Source organism: Erpetoichthys calabaricus, chromosome 7 (assembly GCF_900747795.2).
Source record: "Erpetoichthys calabaricus chromosome 7, fErpCal1.3, whole genome shotgun sequence".
Lineage (NCBI taxonomy): Eukaryota > Metazoa > Chordata > Cladistia > Polypteriformes > Polypteridae > Erpetoichthys > Erpetoichthys calabaricus.
Genome location: NC_041400.2, coordinates 74,647,697 through 74,668,606, shown reverse-complemented (window position 1 = coordinate 74,668,606; position 20,910 = coordinate 74,647,697). Strand labels below are relative to the sequence as shown.

General features: G+C 35.7%; 1 protein-coding gene across 2 annotated transcripts in view; it reads left to right on the top strand.

Moving 5' to 3' along the window:
• Positions 1-7,685: 7,685 nt before the first annotated feature.
• smyd1b (SET and MYND domain containing 1b) overlaps positions 7,686-20,910 on the top strand; it is a 65,008-nt gene continuing 51,783 nt past the window's right edge. For both annotated transcript variants that reach the window (XM_028804651.2, XM_028804650.2), the window contains exon 1: positions 7,686-8,113. In XM_028804651.2, the coding sequence (XP_028660484.2) occupies positions 7,977-8,113 (137 nt within the window). In that variant the 5' untranslated portion in view covers positions 7,686-7,976. The remainder of the gene's footprint in view (positions 8,114-20,910) is intronic.

The window sequence follows — 20,910 nt, the reverse complement described above, 5'->3', positions numbered from 1 at the left end:
AATTAAACATGTACTATGAAGATATTTCAGTGTTCCTTAAAAGTTTTGAAGAATCTGCGTTCGAAACTTACAGATGGCTTAACATCTATTACAGAACCGATTGTGTGGCGATTGGGTATTTGGAGAAAGAAAAGTAAAGACTGGAATTAGGGGTTAGTATGTTTGAAAGAGACAGTACTGCTACAGTAAATTATTTCATCGAAGGTCGTGCATGGCACAGCAAGCATCTTGCGTGAGACATGAACAATCACTGCACCACCGTGTTCCCATGTTTAATACCATGCTTTAACTCCTATCATCATGAAAATTATATCACGCATACATCTCAGTATTTTAATTATTCAGAGCGCTGTAATATCACAAATGTAATGGATTCTGTGTCCTGTTGGAGGAAGAGAAAGCCAGTTTAAGAAGCATGTAGTGATTCACACACATAGAGCACATAGAAGATCAAATACAAAACAAAGCATTTAACGTGCTGCTTTAGTTACGATGGGATTTGAGAAACTAATAAAAAATTGAAAGAGCCACCTGATATCTAACACATTGGATACTTAGATTTATAGCAAGGAAGAGCTTCTATGAATCCAGGTTGTGCAGTTATGATATCCATACATTCTGCTTTTGGCACCTCAAGAAACATAATTTAAAAAATGTTATTCTATGCTGAGTGAATAAACTCTTGAGTTTGCTTCTCATCTTCTAGGGTCTGTATATACCAGAAGGGTGGAGTCTGTATATACCAGAAGGGAGGAAGTATTTTAACCATAGATGTAGTCAGTCAGGTGCAGAGGACACCTTCCATGACAAAATAGCTACATTATTTATTGTTCATGGTTTTGTGACAAGAACAATTCCAGTAATAAATTACAGCAAATGTTTACCTGGCTATATGTGGATATCACTACTAAAATATAATCGTAAACCTGGCACACTCTCCTACATTGTATATAAAGTACTTGATTGTATTATTTCATGTTGCCCAGCCTAATGTAGGTCTCCTAGGCAAAGCTACAGGCAAACATTGTATATTTCCATACACAGTGGATTTAGAAATTATTCAGACCCCTTCCCTTTCTGCATACTTTATTGTATTGTAGATTTAATTTGAAATGAATACATTTGCCATTTTGCCAATCAATCTGTACTCAATAACCCATAATGACAAAGTGAAAATATGTCTTCAGAAGGGCTTTCAAATTAAAAAAAAAAAAAAAAAAGACATTTCTTATTCACAGAAATATACAGAACCTTAATTTAGTAATTTGTGGAATCCCCCTTGGCTACAATTACAGCTTTGAGTCTTTTTGGGTAAGCTTCTATAAGGTCTAACTCTAAGTGTCTTTGCACACATTTATTTGAACAGTTTATCCCATTCTTCCAGACAGATCCTCTCAATTAGACTTGATGTAAAATATTTGTAAACTGACATCTTCAGGTCTCTCCACAGATGTTCTATGTGGTTTAAGTCTGGGCTTTGTGCTGGGCAAAGACAGGCAGAGACAGTCAGAGACTTTTCTCAAAGCCACTCCAGTGTTGTCTTGGCTGTATGCTTTGGGTCATCATCATGCTGATTGGTAAATCATCAACCAGTCTGAGGTCATGTGTAGTCTCAAGTAAATTAGAACAGGAGCCTGGTGTTCCCCTGACATATTGTTTGGAGTTTTCCCCAAAGACTTCAATTTTTGACTTATCAAACCAGGGAATATTTTTTCTCATACACTCAGAGTCCTTCCAACACATTCTCCCGTCTCAGAAGAGGACTTTGGAAGCTCTGTTAGAGTGACCATTGGGTTCCTGCTCACATCCCTGACCAAAGCCTTTCCTGCTCTCTAACTCAGTTTGGCCAAGCAGCCAACTCTATGAAGAGTTGTTGTGGATCCAAACATCTTCCATTTCACAATTATTGAAGTCACTGTGCTCCTGGAATTACTCAAAGGTTTAGAAATGTTTTTATACCCTAGTACTGATCTATGCCACACTACAATTTATTGTGGAGGTCTGCAGAGAAAATGTTGGACTTCATGGTTTGGTTTTTGTCCTGACATGTAGTGTAAATTGTGAGACCTTATATACAGATGTGTGTGCCTTTCTAAACTATATACAATTAATTCAGTTTGCCAAAGATGAACTCCAATTAAGTTCTTGACACATCTTCAGGATAATTAAAGGAAATAGGATGTATCTGATGGGAATTTGGGGTGCCACAGCAAAGGGCATGAATACTACATGTAATAAAATCTGAGAGATTTCGGTTTTTCATTAAAAAATTGCAATGCTTTCTGAAAACATCTTTTGATTTTGTCATTTTGGGTAATCGAGTATAGATTGATGGGCAAAAATAGCACATTTACCTGTTTAAAATTAAACCTACAACACAGTAAACTGAGCAGAAAGAGAAGAGGTCTGAATACATTCTGAATCTTTATATACAATATTGGTGGACAAGTTTTGTTTTGTTCACCTTTTATAACTGGTGGAAGATAGGTTGGGAGCATGCACTGATATAGCACATTGCTGCACGCTACTAAACCAATTAAAGAAATTATTAGTTGAAAACCAAAACCTAGTTGTGCTGAGAATCTTTACTTTTAAAAGAATTAAAGAGCTAAAGCTAAACAAGCTACAAGATAAAGACTAGAATCATTGGGTTGAGAAATGTACTGTACAGTGGAACCTCGGTTCACAAACGTCTCTGAACACGTACAAAATCGGGTTACGACCAAAAAGTTCGGCAAACTTTTGCATCTGTTCACGACCACACACTCAGTATATAAACAAGCCAGTTTCCCTTTCGGTTTGTGCACGGTGATGATTTCTGCACGTGTTCAGTCTCTCCCTGTGCATTCCCTGTGCAGCAAGAGAGAGAGAGAGAGAGCGTGCGCGCACGAGAGAGAGAGAGAGAGTGCACGAGAGAGTGAGCGAGAGAAAGAGAGGGCTGGCCGCATAAGGCCAAGAAGGCAGTTAAAGAATGCACCGGGCTTGTTTTTAAAGAGACTGATTTGAGCATGGGGCAGCACGGTGGCGCAGTGGTAGAGCTGCTGCCTCGCAGTTAGGAGACCCGGGTTCGCTTCCCGGGTCCTCCCTGCGTGGAGTTTGCATGTTCTCCTCGTGTCTTTGTGGGTTTCCTACGGGCGCTCCGGTTTCCTCCCACAGTCCAAAGACATGCAGGTTAGGTGGATTGGCGATTCTAAATTGGCCCTAGTGTGTGCTTGGTGTGTGGGTGTGTTTGTGTGTGTCCTGCGGTGGGTTGGCACCCTGCCCAGGACTGGTTCCTGCCTTGTGCCCTGTGTTGGGCTGGGATTGGCTCCAGCAGACCCCCGTGATCCTGTGTTAGGATTCAGCAGGTTGGAAAATGGATGGATGGATGATTTGAGCATTGTTTTAACCTTGTTGTATTTAATGAAGACTTTTTTCTATTGGATTTTAACCTCCACTTCACTTCTGTTTACAGTGATCGGTTCGTAGCATGCATTGTTGCAATGTTACTTTTCTTGGTTGTTTATTAAATTACAGATTTTTCAAATGTTCATGTTTTTCCCTGTGCTTAAAACTCATTAAAAAAAAGTGTTTTTAGCGAGCGGTTCGTAGCAATATAGCGCAAACTCTTGCAATGTTAGTTTTCTCTGTTGTTCAAGGTTTTCTCAGTGTTATTCAATGTTTTTACATTTAGTTTACTATTACGCTGTGCATTCTATGGTATGATTAACTATATTTGTGCTTAAAAATCTTTAAAAATATATATTTACATACAGTTTGTACGGTCTGGAAAGGATTAATTATATTTACATACAATCCTATGGCGGAAATTACTTCGGGTCACGACCAAATCAGGTTACGACCAGAGTTTTGGAATGAATTACGGTCGTGACCCGAGGTTCCACTGTATTTTGTTGGAAATATATATATATATATATATATATATATATATATATATATATATATATATGGTTGCAATAGTTTACTGTCAAATAAATGCAAAGAGTACACGACACGTGTTTCGCCCTCATTCTGGGCTCATCAGGTGTACACACTCCACTGCACTCCCTCTCGGGAATCGAACCTCGGACGTCAGCGTCAGAGGCGATGCCCCTAACGTTGCGCCACGGCGTGTGGTTCGTTTATTTGACAGCATGTAGATCGGAGTAATTACATTCACGGCATTCGAAGTCTGTGTCACAATCTGTTAGTGTGGGTGGTTACCTACCAGGTAATATATATATATATATATATATATATATAGTCACACACGAGCACATGGGGAGAAGCTTAAAGACCCAATGGCGGGATACTAACCTCTCTCTCTCTTTCTCTGTAGAAAAGATGAAGCACCGCTGCCATAATCCTACCCAGACACCTAAGAGAACAACACTTCCGGGTCTCTTTGTCTCCTCTGGACGTCTACTACCCATCCACCACCATGCATTCCCAGCATTCCACATTCTTAATTTCCGGTCCAACTCTTTAAAATGTCTGTCCACCCATCCCTTTTTTGTCTGATGATTTGTTACAATTATTTGATCTTTTGTTTGCAGTATACGGGGCTAAACACCCCAAATCTTTATGAGTATTTTGTCCTTTATTCCACAATATATATAAAAGAAAATATATATAATTACATATATATAATATACAGTATATATATATATATATATATATATATATATATATATATATATATATATATATATATATATATATATATATATATATATATATATATATAATATATATATATATATATATATATATATATATATATATATATATATATATATAACTATATATATTTTCTTATAAGCACTGAAGGAAGTGAGTGATCTATGCTTCTCCTTCATCTATCAGAATTGAATAATACTGTGTTGTCGGCTGCCAATTCTGGAGGTTTTTTTAATTTATAAATTAGATGACCCTTGCTGAACGGCTGTGGGTCAGTATCCAGAAGTGAGTATTATGAAGTACTTTTCCATTATTATTAATTATTTGTGGGTGTGTAAGGGCTTGAAATTTGTAGAAATCAGTATTTATTTTTGTAACATTATATTGAAGGTTGGCATTGTTCCTTTGTTTTAAAATTGAGTCTGCTTTTTGGTTTCAGTTTATTTGTGGGCACTCTGCATTGTATTGGATTGTTTTGATTCATATTGAATGTGTTATGTTACTTTTGTTTAGACAATTGATTTTTTTTAAGACTGAACCCACCACCAGTTCCATAAGATGGTGGATCATAGTTTATTTTTATTTAGTGTTTAATTTTTAAGTTGTTCCCAATTGTGCTAAATAATAAAAATCTACAGTTAACCTTTACAATTGTCAGCTTAACTGTTCTTAATGATCTTCCCACAGACAAATGTTAAGTCTTTAACTTGGTGTTGTAATCTGGGCATAACAGTATCCTGGAAGAGCAGACCATGAATAAAATTACTACCCTTAATTGCTTTCAGGAGAAAGTGGTCACAACACACTTTACACCTACATTATGTAGTAATTGCTACTAAAAGTTTTCCTTCCTCTCCAAACTGGTAGTTCAGTTGGTTAATGAGATCTACCAGCCAGAGTGCAGTGACCTGGGTGCCATTCTCTGTCCAGTATTTGAGATTTTTTTTCCCTGTTGCTATGTACTGTAATTTCCTGTTGCATATCAAAGACCTCACTAATTCTGTTTCTATTCTCGGTACTCAAATGTGGCACTTAGTGCCACTGCCCTACTGCCAAATTGTTTTGCCTGCCTAAGGTAAAGTCATCTTTGATGGAGGATCGCAGGAATTGTTGGGTAGTGGAGTCCTTTCATTGAATTGGCTGGCCCAGTGCTGAGTCAGCTATGGAATGGTCAATAGGGGGAGGCAGCTCGATGGCTGAGGTCTCCAGGACTCTGAACAAATCCAAATCATATTATGTAATACCGTCTACTGTTGAATACTGCTCTGTACTTGTAATATTTCTATTGCACTATTAAATTGTATTGAGGATTACTTGTGTTCTGTTCTGTGTAGTGTATTGTATTTACCCCCTTTTTTGAAACCCACTGCCCGCCCAACCTACCTGGAAAGGGGTCTTTCTTTGAACTGCCTTTCCCAAGGTTTATTCCATTTTTTCTCTACAAGGGTTTTTTTTGGGAGTTTCTCCTTGAGAGTCAAGGCTGGGGGGGCTGTCAAAAGGCAGGGCCTGTTATATCCCATTGCAGCACTGCTTGTGTGATTTTGGGCTAAATAAAAATAAATTGTATTGTATCGTATTGTATTGTATATGCATGTTACTGCAATTGATGACTCTAAACTTCAACAGGGTGTGTGTGCTCTTAATGAAGTGCTGTCCTATCTAGTTCTTGGCTAGTGCAAGTTCTAGGGATGGGTTGGTTTTACAAATATTAATAACATAACAACAATATTTTCTAGGGGAGCATCTACTTTATTCATCTGTCCATTGCATTGTGAATAGAATTTGTTTGAAAATATTGGTAACAAGACTGTAATCAACTCCAAAATTAATTCATGCACATGCACATAAAATATATAACCTGTTAAGCTGGCCATGGTTCACACCCTGTCCCATGGTGCTGTGAGTCAACCACTATATTACTTTGTTCCCTTTGCCTCTTCTCATCTACATGAAAAAATTATTTTAAGCAAAATATCACTAACAAATTTATTTTTCCTTCCGTCTGTGCATATAACTCCAGAAGGGAAGACATTAGAGCAACCAAATTCAATATTTTAGTATTAAGTCATCAGCGTTTCAGGATCTGCACCTTATGATAGTTCTCATGGCCATGTGTGATTTATCAGGCAGAGCTTCATTTTAAGACCAACTGATGTGATGCACAAAACATGGCACCTGAAAAAAAGGGGAAAATTCAACAGATTTGTTGAAGTGATTCCCAGTGGAACCTTATTTTTCCACTGATCTGTGGCTCAAGGTTTGGAGTCCATGGTCCACCTGGCATCTAAGGATAAACAAAAGGTAAACTTTGACATACATCATTTTGGTTTTGCGTAACCAAACAGAAAAGGAGAGCAATGCAGAGTGTGATAAACACCAGTAGCACAACTCACTTTGACTAAATCTTTGACATTACCATGGAAGTTCATTTATGAGCCTCTTATAATTCATAACAAACTGCTAACTGAAAAATTAAGGATCAGCAAGAACCGCATGCAGTATTCAGAATTTAAAAACTTTAATAATCTGATTCGACAGTATACTATATCAAGTTAAATGAATATTTCTTAAAATTGCATAAAATTTTTCCATTCAGAAAAAAAACCTTACTGCAATATTCCCTTTTCACTGTTTTTTACTTCCAAATATTTTAATCCATCAACATTGCACACACTCATCTACATGTATTGTTATTGTTAATTATTGGCAAATAGGCTTAGCTTTCCTTCCCAAATGCTGAGCTAAGCATATCATAATAGCCTGTCCACCAAGAACCTTCCAAAGAACTGTAGAATTTTATTCAAATTTAGAAAACAGAAATCTTTTCAAAACAACTGGAATCATCCAGAACTAACAGAAGAATTGACCAGTAGCCATGCTTGCAAGGGGAGGGCAAATTCTCATTGCTTTCCCAGCTGCTGTGTTTTTGACAAGCACATGCAACTGGCTGCTAAAAATACATTTGAGCACGCCTTATCTATGTCTAAACAAGGGGAGAAAGAGCTCACAAAATTTAAACAAGCTCTCTTTCACCACAACTGATTTACTGTCTGAAGTGACACAACTGAGTGTGCTGTTTTCTTCAAGTATGATTTAAATTGCCCATTCTGAATAAGTGAATTCTCGATTTTTTCATTCACAAAGCAATTGGGCATGTACTTTTGAGGTGGATCAGGCCACTGGGGCAAATCCATTTATAGTATTTGGCATGGAGGTTTTGTAACGTGGTACGTACAATATTGGTTTGCTGACCAGATTAGCATAAAAGGTTACGGCGTGGTTAAAGACCTCCTTCAGTTTCTTTGTTTGTCGTTGTCATGACCGTTGAGAACATGGACAATGTTCAGATTTTTAATTCAGAGGGCAAAGGCAGAGGGCTGAAAGTGACCAAGGAGTTTTGGCCTGGGGATGTCCTATTTGCAGAGCCTCCATATGCTGCAGTGGTTTTTGACAGGTAAGGAACTACAGTACATTTTCCATATGAATTTAGATTTTATTGCATCTTTTGTGAAATTAAGACATTTAATGCTGTTAAGGGTAGACTGCCTTGGTTAAAGTTTATTTTTGTTTATTGGCTTAGAGTTACACTGTACATTATAAACATAAGGACGTTAGAATACAGTTAACGTTTACAAAATGAGAATGGGTCAACTGAAGTATGACTAGTTTGTTAGTAGTAAGTAAGTATGTTAGTGCCTGACTGCAAATTTAATAGATTCACTGTTAGTCATATTTAATTAAATCAATGTAATTTAAATGGCTAGTTTGCTACAGAACTATTGAGCAATAATTCAAAAACTACATTAAATAGAAATGAAAAGGTGCTTTGCTCATTTTTCTGGGTACAGTCAAATCTAGTTGTTTAAAGTGATTTTGTCTTTGAACAAGATATCTGTGGGACTAGTAAGGGTCAGACTGCATGTAATGCCTTTAGGCAAAATGACCCCTTGAAAGTACTATGTGTGTAGCTTTGGAAATGTAATTTGTCTTAGATTTTGATCTTTTTGGAAATGTAACAGAAAGGTATTTTTAAATAAATGTTAACTCTTATGTGTCATAAACTAGCTTGTTAATTCCTTTTATTCCTTTTTTTGTTACCCATGCATTTTCCAAACAACCATTTTCCATTTCAAAGTTACAGGAAGCCAGAGATAATAATCCCAGTAGCATTTGGCACAAGGCATCAACTGACTGTGGACAAGGTGCCAGTCACATACACATTTACATAGACAATACAGAGAAAAGCAGTAGATTTGATTAATTTAACATAATTACAAAGCATAATTTAACTTAATTAAGTATTGTAAAATAATTAAATATCTTACCTACAGTAGCAAATAACAATGCATTTTTACCTTAATCCAAAAAAGGTGTGTTCTAATAAATATTATCCAACTAAACAATAATAATCTTCAAAAAATCAAAATATATCAATCAAACTTTTAATTGTAGAAGGCAGTTCTTGTTTGAAAGACTGTACTCTCCAATTTAAATATAAATTTAAATATAATTTAAATATAATCTGAAACTGCTTTCTTTTCCACTTATACCAGGTGTCCCAAAAAATGTATACACACTTTGAAAGATTATAAAAGGTTTATTAAGATGTATTCAAGTTTTATAATTCAAATTAAAGAAGTCAAATGTATCATAATGTAAATGTCAATTATCACAAGTATTCAAACTACTGGCTGCTCTGGCCCAGGCACTGCTGATAACGTAGACCAATTGATTTGCAAACATCACAAGTCTTTTCCTTTGGTATATTGTGATGCATTCTCCTTCATTGACTGTTTTCATTTTATCAATTATTCCGGTTTTATGAGATAAACCTTATCTTTGACATTACCCCATTAAAAAAAAAGTCCATTGCCATGAGGTCTGGTGAACATGAGGGCTGCCTCTTCTCCCAGTCCATTTGTTTGACAGATTTTCATCAAGATAGGCCCTCACATCATGATGTAGTGGGGAGGTGCTCCATCCTGCTGGAAATAAAACTGGTCCTCATCCCCAAACTCCTTTCAAATGCATGGCATGACGGATTCCTGTAGCAAGTTCATATAAACTGCGCCAGTTGCAGTGTTGTCTTAATAAACATTGTACTTTTAATCATTCAAAGTGTGTATACATTTTTTGGAACACCCTGCATTTTTACAAGTATTAATAGGGGAACAATGGTCTGTTAATGGTAAATTATACAACAGCTACTAAATACGCACAAATGTTTGATGTTAGGAAACCGTAATTCTATTACAAGTTTCGTCATTTTGGACTTCAAGACTTAAATTAAATATATCAGTTCTAAAATCAGTGACACCAGCTCATAGAATACAAACCTACTCCAAAAAATTTACTCATAACTTGACTTAGATTTGCCATTTTGATTGCATCTGTGATAATTTAAAGAATGAATACTTCCTGTTCTACCATCAACATCCAAAGCTGTCAGCACCAGCCCTCTGTCACGTGTGACACACAAATCTTGGTGAATTTTCATTTTTTTCTTTTGCCTGCTCTATGGAAGCCCAGACTAGTTTTACTATGACATTCCAATTGTGACTTGCCATATCAACTATGACCAAATAAGACCAGCTTATCTTCTGTTTTCTGGAATGTTTCTTTTGGCATTATATTGACTATACTTCTCTGTTGTACATCAGGTTTCAATTGATTTCTCTAGTTAAATATTAGTGTCAATGTTAACATTTTCTTCTTTTCTTAGCCCCTCTCAGTCTCTCGATCCTGCATATTTGTTTATATTTGTATGTTACTTACATGTTTCTCAGTGTGATGCTACATTGTACTTTGTTTTGCAAAGTGCTCATTGCATACTGTTGATGCATCCATACTTTTTGTTAGTCCACTTATTACAATACAAGGCTGAGTGGATCATAGCCATCTCAGGACACTCTTAGTTATGCACCTGTCTATTAGTTTATAGTCTGTAATCAGGCTAAAAGCTCATGTGCTTAAGATGTGGCAGGTTACTGGATAACTCAGAGGAAACCAATATAGAGAAGAAGGACACCACAAGAGAAGAAGGGGCAAACTTGACACAGACAGTGACCTTGTCAAGATTCTGCTTGCCAGAGATGCGGTAGTAGCAGCACTGTCATCCTGTTTCATAACATGTTAACTGCACTATACTCTTTAATAAAATCCCTGTGTGCGTCCAGGTGTCCGTGTGTGTGTCTTCTGGTGAAGTGTGCATGCGTGGGGCACGGTGCGATGCACGATATTACTGTCAGAGAAACGGAAATACAAACCAGTATTACTGCGAGAGGAAATTAAAGGTACACAATACAGTGACTCATATTACAGCTACATACAAGCCAGTATTACTGTCAGAGGAGATTAAAGGCATATTACCGACGCGCACGCCTGTATTACCGCCAGAGAAAATTAAAGGTATATTACCTTTAGCGGATGTACAAGACAGTATTACTGTCACAGAAAATTAAAGACACACAATACATGGCGGCAGCCCACGAAGAACGGTTAGCTCAGCAAATAAACATAAACAAAAGAAAGTCTGAAAGAAAGAAAAATACGACCAACAAAAAGAATGAGGTCAAAGTCCCTTGCCATTTAATATAGACTGTTCCTACTAATGTTTATGCACTACTGTTCTAGCGCCCGTTATTGCAACGGGCTAAATGACTAGTATAAAATAAAACTTGATTTTTTAAGAACTTATTCCAAAATATTGTACTCATCTGCAAGTGTAGTTATCAGTGATTATTAAAAGTAAAAAGTTGAATGAAGACATTTCTTATTAAATAGCAGATATGTTTAATCATTTAAGAACTCTATTAGAAAAAAATACACTAATCTGATACACTTTTTATATATTTGAGACCCCTTCCTTGAGTGATAAATGAATGAAGGTGAAGAAAGTTTCTAAATTTTCTTGTGAAATTCTTTCCTGAAGCCCTGAAAATCTGATATTTTATGGTCAGATGTAGTCAATAAACATTTCACTTCTCAAAATGATCTACAGTTAAGCAGCTAAATCATGCGATAACATCAATTAGTTACAACTGTCCACTACTTCACCCAAAATGATGGGTTATCTAATTGCACTCATACACTTCATTATTCAGGATTCACTATTTCATACTTCACAAGGATTGGTAGAATATCTTGACCAGGTAAACAACATTTTTTTGCTGATCCCCACGCCACCATCAGTGTAGTAATTCATTTTTTGGTGGTGTTTGGGGGATGGCCATTACACTTAAAACAATGTATAATGGGTGGATTCAAAGTAACAGCTGTTGTTTTAAATTCTTGTGCTGACAGGCTTTAAACATTACAAATGGTTACAAATGGTAATTCTGCTTCATCCCAGTTGTTCATCCACATGTCTTTGTTAACATATGTTTGCTAATTACCCTGACCATATGAGCCATACTCACTTTGGTCTGTCTTTATGATTTTCAATATTGTCATGTTGCAGTGCAGCTTACCATTTCAACTTAACATCATGTCATTGCTTTATATAAAAATGTTCCCAAGCTCCTTGCAAAATATATTATATGGCCATCAACAATATAAAAATAGAAAAACTTAAGTTATACATTAGATTTTCCTTGCAAACAAATATTTCAAAGTCTCTGTCACTGGAGACAACAAAGGAGCTGATATATGAGGCTGAGAAAGCCTGTTTTTTTGTGTGTTTTTTTTTTTTGTTTACCTACTTGTTTATGAAGTTTTTTTCTCTCTAGTGAGCAAATAATTCCAACATTAGCTATGCAGCTTTGGCCATATAAACAATAAAATATATAAAAAAATATTATCATTACATTTCAGATGTGAAGATTGCATGATGAAAATGATAAAATATAATTCATGATATATTTAATATTAATCAATGTACTTAATATGTGGTTGGCACAGTGGTTAGCACTGGTGCCTTGCAGCTTCTAACTCCTAGGCTTGAATTCCAGACTGGGCTTATACTATCACAGTGGAGTGCACATTTTTTCTGTTTGTCTGCTTAGGTTTTTCTCCAACCTTCCAATGACATGCATGTTAAGTTAATTTGCAGTTCTAAATAGATCCCAAGCAATTGCATGCATAGAATATGCTCTATAAGTAATTAGCACTCTGCCCAGGACTGTGTCCTGCTTTCTACTCAAAATATTGCCAATGTGGTCTCCAGCCCCCAAAACCCTGAAATGATTTAAAAGATTTGCAAATGATATGCATGGTCAATCTGATTTTTTATAATCTATTTTTATAAACCTTTGCCTGGGTTCTGGATGATGATCACCATTTTCATCTCATATTGTGAGATTTATTATCTTTCAATCAAATGCCCAACTTTTAAATAAAATTGCCTTCACTGAAAGATGTAAATTATATTACAGAGGATGGTAACTTACCTGATGGAAAGCTTAACTGGTGTTTTATTTCTTGAAGTGTAAGGAAAACTAGAGTCTTAGTTTGCACTAAATATTTTTCTTTCTTGATGTGTGAGAGTGTCTTATGATCGGCTAAAGTCTTATCTACACTTGCTTTCTTCCTTGCATATTGTGCTGCTGAAACTCCAGTTGCCCCTTAACTTTACTTTGCAGTAACCAGGTTTAGAAAATTGTATGTATTAATAATGATAATTCCGTGTGCATGGTGTTCATTTCATGAAGACTCTAAGGTATATGTTATTTGGTGCTGATGTTTTTCTTTGGGACATAAAACATATACAGTATACATTTTAAATGTATATGGTGTCCTGTTTGTGATTTGATCACTGTTGCCATTATGTGCCAGTTTCTTTCACAGTTTACTAAAATTTTATGTGTTTTGTCTTGCTATTGTATGTATTTGAGAAAAATGTGTCTCCATAACAATAACATTTTTAAAACAGTGATGAAGAATATGTTAATAACAAAGGCAAATGCAATTTCAATTGGCCTACTATACAAAGTGATTATTCTACATAATATCTACTGTTTTCTTTCTAGTACTTGTTCCTATGTCAGAACATTATTCCTAGATTTTTCTTCAGCTTTCACTAATATACACTCTGACATATGGATTAATAAATGAAATAATATCAAGATATTTCCACATATTACAATACAGATTCAGGATTCTGTTTTGAATTGTTCACAAATACAGTAGTTAGGGTTCATAAAGAACTTTTGGTTTAAACACATGGCCTCCTTAAATTTGGGTGTGGTATCCTTTACTTCCTTTAGAAAGGACATACAAGCTTACCAGTGGAAGTGGTAATCCCCATTAGAAAACCTCGGAGGAAAAAATGCTACAATGATTTGCTGAACTGTAATGCATTGTTGACCTTATTTCAATATATAGTATATAAATAATACATTCAGCCAGCAAGGACATTTGTAGATCACATTTTATTTGGTGCAATGAAATAGCCAATTAATACAGTTTCTTTACTTCAGAGCTAATTTATAGCTACCTACTGTTTCTCCCAAAATTCTGACTTGAAGTATATGTGAACAAATAGGGTGGTGTGATGTCATTGGCATATACCAGTGACATGAGATGCAACAACAATCACTGTTTCATTATCCATTATGCTGGTGACAAAAAATGGTATTTGACATATAGACAGAAATCTGTATGTTCACTCTTGTTACATTTACTTGTATAATAGGAGGTAGAAATAGTGACTGAGTATAAATATCTAGCAATTCATATCGATAACAATCTAAATACTTATACAAAAAGTCGATTCTAAATGCCTGTAGGAGCTTATTTCTCCTCCATAAACTTATGCTATTCAAAGTGGACAGGAGCCTCATCCTGTCATTTTACAGCAGTGTTTTACTGTCTGTCATCACTTTAAGTTCCTCTGTCTTCTTTAGTGGCCTGACAAATCAAAATTTAAAGAAGGTCCAACAAATTACTATTAATGGCATTATTTTTTCAACTTATTGAAGGATTGCTTTTAAATAATACAAATGTGTTTGACAGCTGTGAAATTTCAACTAGTTATCTTGAAGTACTTTTTTATTTTTGTCTTTGTGGATGCAATTGAGAAGATAAATTTAATGTTTCCCTGTGTAAACATCAGACACATGTAAACCAGACACACCCATGGAAGATGAAACACATTATGCACAACTCCCACACCACAGGTTTCTTTGTGAACAGGCTGAGCTGCATATCTGCATCATGCCATGTACTCTAGTAAAGTGCAACTGGCTGTGCACACACAAAACAGACCTGGACAAACTGAAGAGGCATAGCATGATCAAACAAAAACCACTATGGTTTACTAATTAAGTCTGTTATGCAAAAGACTAGTTAAAAGTCAGAATGTTATATACAGTGCGAAAAAATATTAGGCTGAAGGCATCTAAATTATAGATGACAAATATATAATTCACAAAAAGGAAGATGTTAAACAATATCAAAAAAGATATTTTTCTGAAGCAAGCATAAAAATTAAAATGACACTGAATTAGCTGTTATGCTTTAGGATGCATTTCTAGCTGTACTAATCTTTTCACTCTTAAGTACTTCACCCATGTTATATTTTGTAGAATCATGACAGTAAAGCCGGAAAAAGTTACATTTATGAAAAGGAATGTTAACATAGTCTGTGGTGGGCTGACACCCTGCTCGGGGTTTGTTTCCTGCCTTGCGCCTTTGTTGGATGGGAGTGGCTCCGGCAGACCCCCGTGACCCTGTAGTTAGGATATAGCGGGATGGGTAATGGATGGATGGATGTTAACATAGAAAGCAATTTTATTAGTTTTAAAATTCATTCTTTCATTTCCCAAACTCAGTTAGTCAATTACAGGATGTTGGGGAGTTACAAACCTGCTCTCAGGTGTGGATTGTGCAAGGCAAGAACCAGCACTGGACCAGCACTGGACTAATCCATTGCAGAGGTCAATCATGCATATATCCACACTCACTCCTACTCGGACAATTTATATTCACCAATCAATTTTTCCTGTGTAATCTTGAGATTTGGTAGTAAATAGGAATATCTACAGAAAACCATAGTACTAGGGTGTTGTACCGTGTTAGCCATTATGAATGTAGAGAAAAGCCAAGCAAAATGACACCTTTTATTGGTAAACTAAAAAGATTACAATATGCAAGCTTTCGAGGCAACTCAGGCCCCTTCTTCAGGCAAGATGTAAGGCAAGCATACAGCCAAAGTCATTAAGAACTATCTTCAGCGTAAAGAAGAACAAGAAGTCCTGGAAGTGATGGTATGGCCCCCACAGAGCCCTGATCTCAACATCATTGAGTGTGTGTGGGATTACATGAAGAGACAGAAGGATGTGAGGAAGCCTACATCCACAGAAGATCTGTGGTTAGTTCTCCAAGTTGTTTGGAACAACCTATCAGCTGAGTTCCTTCAAAAACTGTGTGCAAGTGTACCTAGAAGAATTGATGCTGTTTTGAAGGCAAAGGGTGGTCACACCAAATATTGATTTGATTTAGATTTCTCTTTTGTTCATTCACTGCATTTTGTTGATTGATTAAAATAAATGATTAACACTTCCATTTTTGAAAGCATTCTTTGTTTACAGCATTTTTTCACACCTGCCTAAAACTTTTGCACAGTACTGTATAACTAAAATGAAAAATGTTGTACCTGTTCAAATCACATCTTTTAAATGTAACTAAGTTGCTAGTCACAGAAAATCACTTACTGTCTAAGGCAGAGATTTTGCCGTTTACCATGTGACATTGAAGAGTTAAGAGCATATCACTCTGGATGTTCCAAGCTGGATGCCATCTAAACTCATACTTCTCAGCTATTCATCTATTTTCATGCCTACATGCATCACCACTTACTAATCACATACAAACCACATGGCTGCATTTTCATACGTCAGGGTAATTTGGAACCAGTGAACTGTCCCTTGGAAATAAAATGGAATAACTAATAACAACACAGAGAAGACATGGAAACTCTGCCCAATTGGGTAAGAGAGCAAAGCTATTCACTTTTGTCTGTGCTGTTATCTTCATTCTGTGTTTCCCTTAAAGAAGTATATTAGTGCACACTGGCATCACTCAAGAAGACAGTACTTCGCAGAAATTCACTGCTTTGATGATCTTAAAAAAATGCTATTCTTGGGTAACAAACTTTATTTTCTATCAATCTACCTCTGCTGAGCAGCAGCAACCTATCTTGACATGGATAAGGTTAATGTGATTAGAGACACAACAGCTCTCCAATGTCAAGATTTGTCAGTCTAGCAAAAAGTGTGATGTAGCTACCCTAGTGAGGCAGGCTGGAAATTGAAATTAGTAGCACAGAAAAAGCATCAGAAGAGTATTCTTTTTATGGCAGATGATAGCAAGTTTCTTCAGAATACAGAATATACATTCATTCCTGGTATTCTAACATCCAAAAGTGATGTCATATTAGCATCTTTCTTTTATTTAATATTTGAAGCTGCTTTTTCACTTCAGGGTTCCATTTTCCAATTAATTTTCTGAAATGTATCCATTACAGTGTCACAGGTAGTTTGATTACATCAGGCAATGCTCCAACACCCAGGATGGGTCATTAGTTAATCTTCATATCCATCATTTCAAGTCTTCTTAGTCCAACAGAGGACTGTTGGATGCAGAGAAAGAGCCCATTAACACTGCACACAAAGTAGAATTCAGGCCTGAACAGACATCCAGTCCATTGCAGGTCATACTCAGGCACATGCACAAACTCAATCACATCAGACCTACAGTATATAGAATTGCTAATAAACCTTAACATGAATTGTGTTTAGGATGTGGGAAAAAAATTGAGTACATGAAGAAAACCCATATAAATAAAATATAGTAATTTTAAAAAGATAAAATTCAAAACAATTGTAAAGTGTATATTCATGCACTATATATATATATATATATATATATATATATATATATATATATATATATATATATATATATAATACCAGACATTGTGTATATTTTGAGACATTTCTAATGCACAACAAGAGGCGTATCTGCTTTCATGTGCTTTTGTTATTTCGCAGAGATCAGAGTACTTCTCATTATCTGTTATCTGCAGGGCTCTGGACAATATCACTGCCTGCCTGGAATATCTGGCATTGTAAAGATAATGCATTTTTTGGTGGGTATATCATGTTACTTCTAAATGCCAGTCCATTTATGAGTACTTTGGTAGTTGCAATTGTTTTTAGGTAACTTAGTTTGATGTTTTCTTTTTGTAATTACTGATTTATTAAATTTGAAAAGAAACATATGAACAAAAATAAATACAGTTACAAAGTAAAACATTTTTTAAAATTAGTAATAAGAAATATTTAATGTCTTAAGATAAGGGTGAATTTCAGAAGTACTAAACTTTTTAGTTCATAAAGTAAGAGATTTTCTACAAAGTACACATAACTGCACATTGTTTTTTCAGTTTTGTGCTAGAAATTTATTTAAGCTTATTCCTATCACTCAAAAACATTATTAATAAAAGTACTATATTATTTGACAAGTATTGTACTATGTTTGCCCATGTCCTTCCAGTTAATCTGCCCAGTCTAAGGTCACAGGGAGGCAGTGATTGTACCATGAGCACTTATTTCAAGGCAGGAAACAACTGTGGTGGACAAAAGAGTGTGCCTACTGCAATCCAGTAATAGAAATGTATAAATAACCAATTTAGTTTTAATCCAAGGTTATCTGATAATGCAGCTGCTAGCATTCATGCCTCAAATCTTCAGGGGTTCAGGTTTAGTTTTTAGCCTTGTCAAAGTCTGCATGTCTGTGTCGGTAGATGGCTATGCATTATTGTGTCCAGTGAAACAGAGTAGCACTTTCCTGGGCTAATTCCTGCCCTATAGGCCCCATGCTACAAATACAGGGACTGCATGGCTTCCAAAAGATCTTTGACTCACTTGCATTCATGCAACTGGTAGCATCATGTCTGTAAAATATGTGTGGAAATAAGGCACTTGCAATAAATAGAGAGAAAGTTGTTCAAATCTTAATTTCACATTTCTTATTGAATTAATAATGTAAGATGTTACTACAGTACCACACATATATAGCATATGATGCAAGCATATTTGCAGCAATGCACTATATTGTATATGTGGCAAACAATTTCTTTTGTATTTCTGATATTAATACACTTCATGTAGTGGCTTCAACAGTATTTGAAAGAAATAATCAATATAAAAATGTCCTAAAAAGAAACATGCAAATAAGAAGAATAAATACAACATATAAAATTATATTTTACATGAGCATTAAATATAAATTCTGTTGATCATGAGTGTTTGAGTTCAACTTTACTGTCATATATGTAGAAAACATATCTATATGAACAAAAAAATCATTAACTGAGTAGTGATTACAGTACTCATTGGAGCTGTGGCCTTCCAGACTCCTGGGTTCAAATCCTAGTCCTATAACTATCTGTGTGAAATTTGCGCATTAACTCTTGTTTAGGTGGTCTTCAACTAGATCCTGCCTCTGCTCCCACATAAATTTCATAGACACGCACTTTTTGTTGATTGTCAAATGTATATTTGACATAGAATCAATATGGATGTGAGCATGTCCCCTTGTTCATGCCATGCATACAAAACCGAGGAGATAAATGTTCCTTGTAAGCCCAGTGAGGTAAGTAGCTTCTAAAAAATGCATTAATAAACTTTCAATGTATTAAAGCTTTCTACAGAAGAGAATTAAGTAGTTTTCATGGCACATGTCAATTTTATAAATTTTTGTCATTTGGGATTCATTTTTATTTAGTTTCATTTATGATTTTTGTGCCATGATTTTAAGGTCATATACTTCTTTGTCATATCTTGTTTAAAAACAGCTGTCAGATAAAATTCTAATCTCTTAGTTCTACTGTAGTTAGTTTCTCATTTCAAATAGGCCAATTGCTAAGTTTATTTTTTTGTTTCATTTTTGTCTTTCATTTTGAATTTTGATTTGCTCCAGTACTTTGTTTGATCATTATATTTTTGGTCTTCCTGTTTTGACCTTTCACCTGGCAGTGACTCTGATTCTCTTGTTCATTATTATCTTATGATCTTTCTCTTTCTCTCAAAATAATCCCAGACACTTTGTCTCCTATCAGCAGTAAGATGTCTAGTTAAAAAATGTTGGTTGTCATTTGTTGAAGCATGTGCAAAATAAATAATGTAATCAAAAGATATAAAACTATAAAACAAAGTCTTTGTGATAAAATTATCTTTAAATGCCTTTAGATATAACATGAATTGTAAATACACAAGCCGTATATCCTTTGGGTCATCTAGCCCCGCATAGTCAGACATGACTACCTACATATACCAACTTCCTTCTAACGATAACAAATAAAAATGAGTAAAACATACCACACAACATTCAACAAAGAGCAAAAATAGTTCAAATTATAATATGTAAATAATCAAAAAACAAAAAGGATTTGCTATAAATGCCTATGTTAATACTGTATATGTTAAAATGGCTGACTCTGTCTTTTCCAATTAACATCAGAAGAAGTAATGATCTTATTATGTCTTTATGTTTTTATAAGGTAAATGACCATTGTAACGTCAAATGCTGACACATATCTTAATGCTTACCATAGAAAAATGCTTATGTTGCATCCCTGTAGCAATAAGGAGATTGTGATTTAAAAAGAAAGCAATAATATAAAATAATAAAAATACTGTAGAAGACAGATACATGATAACATAACACACAACATACAGTATAATAACATTCTCAAACCCACTTAATCCAATTCTGGTTAACTGGTGGGGTGGAGGCTATCTAGACAGTTTCAGGTGCAAAGCAGGAATTAGCACACACCCATTAATAATAATAATAAATGGAGGTAATTTAAAATCAGTTATTAACCTATCCTGTATGTCTTTGAGGTGTGGAATGAAAATCATTGTGAACCAAGAAAAACCCATGCAGACAGCGGGAGAATATCCATCCATCCATCCATCCATCCATCCATCCATCCATCCATCCATCCATCCATCCATCCATCCATCCTCTTCCGCTTATCCGAGGTCGGGTCGCGGGGGCAGCAGCTTGAGCAGAGATACCCAGACTTCCCTCTCCTCGGCCACTTCTTCTAGCTCTTCCGGGAGAATCCCGAGGCGTTCCCAGGCCAGCCAGGAGACATAGTCCCTCCAGCGTGTCCTGGGTCTTCCCCGGGGCCTCCTCCCGGTTGGACGTGCCCGGAACACCTCACCAGGGAGGCGTCCAGGAGGCATCCTGATCAGATGCCCGAGCCACCTCATCTGACTCTCGATGCGGAGGAGCAGCAAC